Source organism: Physeter macrocephalus, chromosome 14 (assembly GCF_002837175.3).
Source record: "Physeter macrocephalus isolate SW-GA chromosome 14, ASM283717v5, whole genome shotgun sequence".
Lineage (NCBI taxonomy): Eukaryota > Metazoa > Chordata > Mammalia > Artiodactyla > Physeteridae > Physeter > Physeter macrocephalus.
The window spans coordinates 22,428,656-22,439,093 of NC_041227.1; the positions used below are offsets into that span (position 1 = coordinate 22,428,656).

The 10,438-nt window shown below is 39.5% G+C and overlaps 1 protein-coding gene across 5 annotated transcripts in view; it reads left to right on the forward strand.

Moving 5' to 3' along the window:
* Window positions 1–10,438, forward strand: part of TRPC4AP (transient receptor potential cation channel subfamily C member 4 associated protein) — a 79,585-nt gene that overhangs the window by 28,947 nt on the left and 40,200 nt on the right. For all 5 annotated transcript variants that reach the window (XM_055089898.1, XM_055089897.1, XM_024128301.3 and 2 more), the window contains exons 4-6: window positions 919–976; window positions 2,986–3,041; window positions 7,275–7,403. In XM_055089898.1, the coding sequence (XP_054945873.1) occupies window positions 919–976; window positions 2,986–3,041; window positions 7,275–7,403 (243 nt within the window). The remainder of the gene's footprint in view (window positions 1–918; window positions 977–2,985; window positions 3,042–7,274; window positions 7,404–10,438) is intronic.

Consider the following 10,438-nt stretch of genomic DNA (forward strand, 5'->3'; position numbering starts at 1 on the left):
TCTCCTTCAGTTCTGTCAGCTTTTGCTTCATGTATTTTGAGGTTCTGTTGTTAGATGCATATATGTTTATAATTGTTATATCGTCCTGATGGATCGACCCTTTTATCATTATAAACTGTCCTTTGTTACAACAGAATGGGTTTAAAATGCATATTTATTGTAAACAGTTTAAACAAAATTATGTGTTGTATTAAAAGTATGTAAAATGAAAAATGAATGCATATACTCCCCAGCCCCCTGTAGAAATCAGTATTAACAGTTTATGGTATATCTTTTGTGATTCTTTTTATAAACTTATGTTTATAAAAAGAACACAAATATTCTAAAGCAAAAGAGGAATCATAGTGAAGATGTTCTTCAGCTTTTAAAAAATTAAAGCCACGTTGGACCCCAGAGATTAACTAATCTAACATTCTTTTTTTTTTTTTTTTTTTTTTTTTTTTTGCCGTACGCGGGCCTCTCACTGTTGTGGCCTCTCCCGCTGTGGAGCACAGGCTCCGGACGCGCAGGCTGAGGGGCCATGGCTCACAGGCCCAGCTGCTCCGTGGCATGTGGGATCCTTCCAGACTGGGGCACAAACCCGTGTCCCCTGCATCGGCAGGCGGACTCTCAACCACTGCGCCACCAGGGAAGCCCTAACATTCTTATTTTTAAAAACTAGAGCCGAGGCCATGGAGGGACACTGACTTGCCCGAGTTTACATGGGGAATAGGTGGCTGAGCTGCAACTAGAACCCAGGTTTCCTGACTCTTGGTACAGTGCTCATTTCCCTAAACTTCACTGCCTTCTGCCTGTGTTGGGAGCAAGAGGCTCTTGCAGTACCCTGACAGATATTTGGGCCATGAGTTGTCATGGCAAAGATTGTTTTGTAAGTTGTGCTTTGAATTTTGAAGGTTTTATCCAATTTTTTTTTTATAGCTCCTTGTAGAAATTCTTATGAGGCCTACAATCTCTATTCGGGGACAGAAACTGAAAAGTAAGTATACTTATCAGCCACTGGTACTCATTTCCTAACTTGCTGTTATGATGGTAATTCCCAGGAGTTTCTCTTCTTTCCCTTCCTAACTCTTAACAATGAGGACATGCCTTACATTTGGCTGTAGGACACTCTCCGCCCCTAACTAAGCAGCTCTCTTTATTTTATACTTGGTAGAAATATAAGTCTAGTGCTTTAAAAGAAAAAGTGTGAAAACTGTTGGGCTAAAAGAATTGCATCTTTGTAGTTTCGAATAGTCCTTGGTTTCAGCTTTCATGTTTTCTTTGTAAATTCTTATTTCTCATATAGTTAATTGAGAGAGTAAGGAAAAGCCTGGTAAGATCATTTGTTTTATTTTTTTAAATTATTGTCTTGTTTTTGTTGTTATAAAAGTGATATAAGCTCTTTGTGAAAAGTTCAGTCATTACCAGAATGTGTATGGTAAAAAGTCAAAGTGTTTAGGGTAGCACATTATTTCTTGGACTGGGTGGTAGGTATATGGGTATTATTCTGTTATTATTCTCTATAACTTACACATGTTGCAAATATTATTTTTAGGTAGTCAGTTGATAATTTTAAAAAATGAGTAAGCACACTTACTTTGGCATTAAAGGCCAGAGATCAGTTAACATCTGATGAATGCTCTACTACAAATATCACTTTTTTTTTAATTAAAAAAATTTTCTCCCCAACATCAACATGACATACTATGTAAGGCCTTGTTTGTACGTGTAGTACTAGTTAAGAGGATTCATATTCATCTTTTATGTCACAAGTTTGTATCCTATCTAAATTGGTCTTCATGTCCTCTACCCTCATAGCAGGTAGCATCTTGTAATTACTTGTTGGTGTACTTATATTTATTCTCTCTTCCCCCACTAGATTTATAAGTTCCATGAGGCTTTGTCTTTTTTTTTTTTTTGCTAACCGCTGTATATTCTGTATCTGCTCTAGAGTGGATGCTGAATAAATACTTGATGAATGAGTGAATTCCAGTTCCCTTTGAAAATGAAAGGTCTAGAAGTACTGAGATATACTGATTTGGTATTCCAACCCACTCTGAAGTCATGAAATAAATAAACCAAAAAGCCCCCGTAGGTTGAAAAGTGGTGATGAGGGATACAGGACATCTGCACTGTTGAAAAGTGGTGATGAGGGATACAGGACATCTGCACTGTCTCAAGATTTATGTCAGATAGCCCTTCTGGTCAAGCTAGCTTGGCAGGGCTGCCCACTGGGATCTTGGAGGGAAGCCTAACATTTTAGAGTTTGTGGCAGCATAGGAATGAATGGAAACAGTTTTTAAAAATAAAAGTAATGCCAAACAAAACACTTTATCCATGGTTCATACTCAATTTTATCATCTCCCAGTTTTGAGGACTTGAAAATTTAGTTTCCTTTTTGTCGTACTCTCCTGTTCCTGCTCACAGAGAAGTAACTAGTTCTTTATTGGTACCCAACATAAATAACAACAGAACAAAACACGTTGAGTCTGTAGTAAAAATGACATCCTTGTTTGCTGTTAGTAGAATTTTCAGTGGAAATTTATAACAATCCAATTACTTTGGATTCTCATAATTCTGCTTTTGGAAATGTATCTTAGGGAACCAGTTCAACACAAGCATAAAAGGACTATATGTTATGTTGTTTATTTCTAGTCTATTTAAATAGAAAAATTTTTTAAACCCTGGATATAATTCTAATCAAGCTATAAAGGGAACATTGCTTACTAAGTGATAACACCACAACAGGTTGAAATTATGAAGACTATGGAACATAATAAGCATAATACTATATCAAACTGAAAAGCAGTATACAAATTGGTTTGTAGGCTCTGATGCGGGCACCATGAAACTCTTTGGTGAATAAGGACTGGAAGGAGATATGCTCAAAGGAAAATAATCATCTTGGAGGGGATTATGAGGAACAATTCTTTGTTCAAAGATTCAGTTCTGTTACACTATCTTTCCAATGAGAAAAATAACCAGTTATTCCCCTTTCACTTTCAGTAAGTGATGAAATGTCCAAGGACTGTTTGAGCATCTTGTATAATACCTGTGTCTGTGTAAGTATCCCTGCCATCAGGGCCTCATTTTTCTCCCTACCACATCTGCAGTGCTTGAGGAGGGAAGATTTGAATGGGGGTGGTAGACATGACAGCTATCTTCAGACATTGGAGAATTGGACTTATATGTGCCTGAGAACCATAACCAACAGGTAGAAATTATGGATGGCAAAATTTCATATTAATTGAGCCATGGCTGCTTCAGCAGGTACTGAACTCCTCTAGCCCTTGAGGTGTCCAAGCAGAGACTGAACAAAAAACTTGTTAAATGGATGCAAGCATTGAAAGAGTGCCTGTGACCTTTTAGAATTCCTTTAAACCCTATTGTGCCTAGTCCTTCATTTTTATTGTTAGAAAACAAAACAAGAACCAGAAGACCCACCATGTGTTGATCAGGACACCCAACTAGGTTGATCACTGAGTGGGAAAGAATGGTGAATAAAAGAAGCAATTTGGTGGAAAGAGCATAGCACTTAGTGCTAGAACTTGGTTTGGGGTTCTAGCTCTTGGCTTCATGCTTATTAATTCTCCTCCCTGTGCTTTAGTTTCTTATCTTAGTAGAGTGTAGTTGGTAATCATACATCATAGGGTTGTTGTGGGATTTAAATGAGATGATAGATGTGAAAGCACTTTGTAAAGCAATATACAAATGTTAATTTTTGTAATACCCAGTACCTGTCTTTTGGGAACATATGTGGTAAACTGTAAAGAGTGAATCAAATACAGCAGAATGAAACAAATGCTGTTGTAGAAGTGAAACCTGTATGCAGTGAAAACACAAAGGAACATTTAATTCCATTTCATTTCTTGCCTCATTCAAAAAAAGATTTCGGGCATCGTTAGGAGTATGTAAGATCTACCAATATTATAAATTTAGAAGTAGGTATCCAGGGGCTTCCCTGGTGGCGCAGTGGTTGAGAGTCCGCCTGCCGATGCAGGGGACGTGGGTTCGTGCCCCAGTCCGGGAAGATCCCACATGCCGCGGAGCGGCTGGGCCCGTGAGCCATGGCCACTGAGCCTGTGCCTCCGGAGCCTGTGCTCCGCAACGGGAGAGGCCACAACAGTGAGAGGCCCATGTACCGCAAAAAAAAAAAAAAAAAAAAAAAAGAAGTAGGTATCCAGGAATTGGGCTGAACATAAAATCATCTGTACTGCGGATGGGGTACAAATTTGGGTTTAAGCCGGTATCGTATATTAACGCATGTGTGTGGAACCTAGAAAAATGGTACAGATGAACCGGTTTGCAGGGCAGAAATAGACGCACAGATGTAGAGAACAAACATATGGACACCATGGGGGGAAAGTGGCGGGTGGGGTGGTGGTGGTGGGATGAATTGGGAGATTGGGATTGACATGTAAACACTAATACGTCAGATGAACCGGTTTGCAGGGCAGAAATAGACGCACAGATGTAGAGAACAAACATATGGACACCATGGGGGGAAAGTGGCGGGTGGGGTGGTGGTGGTGGGATGAATTGGGAGATTGGGATTGACATGTATACACTAATACGTGTAAAATGGATAACTAATAAGAACCTGCTGTATAAAAAAATAAAATTCAAAAATTCAATAAATAAATAAATAAAACAGAAGCAATATTGTAACAAATTCAATAAACACTTTAAAAATGGTCCACATCAAAAAAAAAAAGAATAATGCTACTATGAACATTTGTTCATATGCGTAAACTTGACTGAGCTAAGGGATGCCCAGATATCTGGTTAAACATTTTTTTTCTGGGCGTGTCTGTGAGGGTGTCTCTGGAAGAGATTAGCAGTTGAATCAGTAGATGCCCTCACCAATGTGGGTGACCACCATCCAATCCATTGAGGCCCTGAATAGAGCAAAAAGGTGGAGGTTGGGCGAATTCACTCTCTGCCGGAGCTGAGACATCCATCTTCCCCTGCCCTCGGACTTGGAGTTCCTGGTTCTTGGGCCTTTGGCTCCAACAGGGACTTACACTGTTGGTTCTGATTCTCAGGTCTTCGATCTCTGACTGAATTTCATCACTAGTTTTCCTGGTTCTCCAACTTGCAGATGGCATATCAAGGGACTTCTCAGCCTCCATTAAAAAAAATAAATAAATAAATTGGGGTTTAAGCTTCTTAGCAACCAACACAAATAGGGAAATACATTTTAACACAAAGTTCAGCATCCGTAAAATTGCTATGCAACAGAAATATAACACAAAACACTTAGGTTATTTTATTTTACCTTTAGGAATAGCATATTTATTAGTTCAGGATTGATACCTTTTTTTTTTCTTTTTTTTTTTTGGCTGCGTTGGGTCTTCGTTGCTGTGCGCGGGCTTTCTCTAGTTGCGTTGAGCAGGGGCTACTCTTCGTTGCGGTGCGTGGGCTTCTCACTGCAGTGTCTTCTCCTGTTGCAGAGCACAGGCTCTAGGCACATGGGCTTCAGTAGTTGTGGCACGTGAGCTCAGTAGTTGTGGCTCACGGGCTCCAGAACGCAGGCTCAGCAGTTCTGGTGCGTGGGCTTAGTTGCTCTGCGGCATGTGGGATCTTCCTGGACCAGGGCTCGAAACCGTGTCCCCAGCATTGGCAGGCGGATTCTTAACCACTGTGCCATGAGGGAAACCCCAGGATTGATATCTTAAGATAAAAATCAGCATCCACAAAAACCTTGACAACATAAATGATAGGCTGTTTGAATAAAAAGAATTGAAAAGGGATAATGTAAAGCTTTGGACATAACTCTAAACAAACAAATAAGAAATTAATGCTGAGTTCCTGAGCAAGGGAGATATGTCTTAGGGACATACAAGTGAAAAATAGTTTAGGGGCCTAAACTGTCAGTAAGTTCAAAAGGATTCAGCAAAATCTATTGTCACCAAAAAGGCTAATGCAATCTTAGTGTAATAAACCTGCACTCTTAGTCACTGATTAGGCTATATATGGTATTTTGTGTTTGCTTCTGTGTATCACATTTTAAAAAGTATAAGAATGTATTATACCAGTCTCTCGAGAATATTAGAGTATAATATAAAAATACTCCAAAAACAAGTGAAATAACCCATCACCCCACCATACTTAGGTTATTTTCAGTTTCCTTGTAGCCACGTTTTTTAGAAAGTAAGAAAAGAAGTAGGAAGAAATAGGTGAAGTTAATTTTAATAATGTATTTTATTTAGCACAGTATGTCAAGAATATTATTCCAACATGTCATCAATATAAGTAATTATTAATGAGATATAATTCCTTTTTTTTGTATTAAGTTTTCAAAATCCAGTGTTTTTTTACTCTCAGAGCACATCTCAGTTCAGACTAGCCACATTTCAAGTGCTCAGTAGCCACATGTAGCTAGTGGCACAGGTAAGCACAGACAGACCCGTGAGATAAAAATAAACTAATTATTCAGGTAGTGCACAATTATTCTTGTAACTAAGGCCAGTAAGAAATTGTTCTTATAAAAAAAGATGATATATGTGTGATGTAATGACTCCATCATTGTCAGCTTCCATGTAGTTAATAGTCTTATGAGGCAGTCTTATGAGGCTGTTCGTTAATAATGACACCTAATGTTAATGATATTCCAGCAAAACAGTTCAGTTAAAAAAAGGAAGGAAGGGAAAGGAAAGAAAGGGAAGGAAGGAAAGAAAGAAAAGGAAAGAAAGGGAAAGAAAGAAAAGGAAAGAAAAAGAAAAGAGAGGGAAAGAGAAAAGGAAAGGAGAGAAAGAAGAAACAAAAACGTAAAGAACATAAGATGATATGGTCTAACTTTGTGCTGATCTGGCTTAAATCCAGGTTAGATGGAAACCTAGGGCTTTTAGAGTTGCAAACACCAGTGCCTCCAAGGATCAGGCAGAAAACAAGAAACGTTTGAAGTTGCCTGCTTTGGAGTGGGGACTTGTGCAAATTGTGCCTAACCTGGAGTAAGCATATCCTATCTGAAGACTTAAAGTCAAAATTTAAAAGGTATTGCTGGCCAAATAAAACTTGGCCTACTGGGTGCTGGCTTGTAGCTCTTGATTTAGATACTAGGCAGATACTAGGTTAAAAACCTATGGTGGATATTATTTAAAAACTCCTCCCCAGAAAAATACATTTGTACACAGTGTTTTATATATAGTTTTAGGGAATTAAGGGCTCAGCTAACAGTTCCTGATGTAGCATGGAATTGCTTTTCCAGTGTCTGGAATGGATATTTTGCCCTTCATATTTTATTTGGGGGTTATAAACTATTCTGCTTTTTCTCTTCTTCTCCCTTGCGATAGACGGAAGGGGTTACAAAGCGTCTGGCAGAAAAGAATGACTTTGTGATCTTCCTGTTTACACTGATGACGAGTAAGAAGACATTCTTACAAACAGCAACCCTCATTGAAGATATTTTGGGTGTTAAAAAGGTGAGCTGTATCCTCTAGCAGGTGAATGACCAGGTGGAGGAGAGTGCCTCAGAGAGTTGGATTCTCAAACCTGAATAATGTACAGAACTCTTTTAAAGAAAAACTCTGCCATACTCCTAGTGTTAAAATTATTTTTTTGTGTTACTTAAATATATTCACTAGGTTATATTACTTATACTAATAGGTCTTAAATGATTATAAAACCTAAACAAATACATTGAAATCAAGCTAATTGTAAAACTCAAAAGCTCAGATTGACTTTGTGAATTTAATGTGTTAGCTAATGTTACTTTGCTGAAATCAAATTGTCCCTCAATTATTATGGTGCAAGGTCTTTTTAGAGTAGCTCTAATGCTGTATGCTGTATAATAACTCCGTTCTTCTACCACTTTTCTATGTTTGAGCTGTTGTGAAGCTTTCTTGTGATGATGTTTGACTTTCACTTATTACGTTCACCTCTATATTTTCTCATTAGTTTTCAACAGTTAAAGTTTAACTGACACCAACATAGGAAATAGCAAATACGAGCACTGAAATCCTGCCAGTTGGTCATAAGATGGACATTCAAATGATCCAGAATATGCTTTAAAAAAAAAAAAACAGGGCTTCCCTGGTGGCGCAGTGGTTGAGAGTCCGCCTGCCAATGCAGCGGACACGGGTTCGTGCCCCGGTCCGGGAAGATCCCACATGCCGCGGAGCGGCTGGGCCCGTGAGCCATGGCCGCTGAGCCTGCGCGTCCGGAGCCTGCGCTCCGCAACGGGAGAGGCCACAGCAGTGAGAGGCCCGCTTACTGCAAAACAAACAAACAAACAAACAAAACAAACAAAAAAAAACAAAAAAACTATGATTGAAGTGAAAGCACTAAATTAAATATTTGTCATCGAGAATTCACAGACCGTCCCCCCAAACAGATCTATAGGCATGTTAGAGAATCACTATATTAGATTTTTGGTGTAATGCTTTTTAGGACCTGGCTTACTTCCCCTAGTCCTTGTCCCATGCCTCCATGTCAGTTGCAGGTTTGCAGATTTCTTCCTTTTACTACTGAGGAGGTAGGAGCAGCCTCTTAGATTTTCTGTTGCAGTGAAAAGAGTACCCATGTGCATTGTGGTGACCCCAGCTTTCATTTCTGTGTTTCTGCTGCACTTTCCCCAGGCTCTGCTTGTTATTGCCCAGGCAGAAGATGCACAAGTGACCCATTGTCTGGATATGTCTCTTAGATTTTCTGCAGTGAAAAGAGTACCCATGTGCATTGTGGTGACCCCAGCTTTCATTTCTGTGTTTCTGCTGCACTTTCCCCAGGCTCTGCTTGTTATTGCCCAGGCAGAAGATGCACAAGTGACCCATTGTCTGTAGGAATACATTGGATATGTGTGCAGGTCCCAGACAGACCCTTTGTGCCCTTTGATGAAAAGGCTTTGTTATTTTTCCAATAATTGTATGCACCAGTGTGTGAGAAGGGGCTTCCAGGGCGGAAACTCCAGACTCCCTGGCAGTCTTAGCATAAGACTGTAGGATTGCTCCTTCATAACTTTTCCTGCTTGTCCCTCATGCCCTCTCCCTCCCTCTCATACCTTTCTGTGTTGCCAAAAATAGTGATGAGTTCTGCTAGATGTTATGGGTACCTTAGTGCAGTTTGAAAGGGGGATAGACACCATAAGAAAGTGGGAACACAAGCCACAAACTGGGAAAAGATATTTGCAACCCATGCAACTAACAAAAGATTGGTATTCAGAATTTATCATGGGGAATTCTCTGGTGGTCCAGTGGTTGAGACTCCAGGCTTCCACTGCAGGGAGCATGGGTTCGATGCTTGGTCAGGGAACTAAGATCCCACAGGTAGTGTGGCACGGCCAACAAACAAACAAAAACAACAACCAAAAAAACCCCCAAAACAACAACCGAATTTATCATGAATTCTTGTGAATCAGCAAGGAGAAGACAAATGACCCAGTAGAAAAATGGGCAATGATAGGAGCAAGCATTTTACAAAGGAGAAACAAATGATCCATAAAAAGAAGGTGCTTAACTTCACTGATAATCAGGAAAATGCAAATAAGACCACAGTGAGAGAGCTCGAGAATGTGTATCACTGGAAACACTACATTACTGCTGATACCTTTTTATATCAGCAGAATATATCTATTTTGTTTTCTAGTTGAACGTGGGCATACCCTGTGATCCAGCACCTAAGGAAGCACTGACCTGAGGGCCGAGGCATCAGTATTGTGGCCTGGGTAACCTGTAACCTATGCCCAGGCACACTTGTGGGGAAGCTCAATTCCAGAACAGTGATTCTTAGAAATAAAAACACTAAATTGAAGCCAAGAGAGTGTGAAATGAATTCAGTGGATCTACCAGCTAAATAGAAAAGATCAAAATGTATTGTGTAAGGGTATTGTTTAAGTTTTTGTTTCATATTTATACACATACATTCACCTGTGTATATTTACTGTGTTGTGATGGAAAATTTATTTTTTATTCTTGGACATTGTCAGAATGGTTTGGAAGCCACTGCCTCAGAAGAACTTCTGCACATTTGCATCAAGAAACACATAAGAAAGGTTATAGCATTATTGGTTAAGGGCAAAAAACTGAAACCAGGTCTCTGATCCGTCAACAGGAAAATGGATAAATGTCCTCTATTCACACAATGGGATATTATACAATGACTGTTGCTATAGGCAACAACATAGCTAAATCATAGAAATTATTGGAAGAAGTCAGTTGCAGAAGATTGTATATAGTATATCTTGTTTTAAAATAGATCTTTATTGGAGTATAATTGCTTCATAATACTGTGTTAGTTTCTGCTGTACACCAGAGTGAATCAGCCATATGAATACATATGTCCCCATATCCCCTCCCTCTTGCGTCTCCCTCCCATCCTCCCTATTCCACCCTCTAGGTCATCGCAAAGCACCGAGCTGATCTCCCTGTGCTATGCTACTGCTTCCCACTAGCTAATTATTTTACATTCGGTAGTGTATATATGTCGATGCTACTCTCACTTTGCCCCAGCTTCCCCCTCCCAC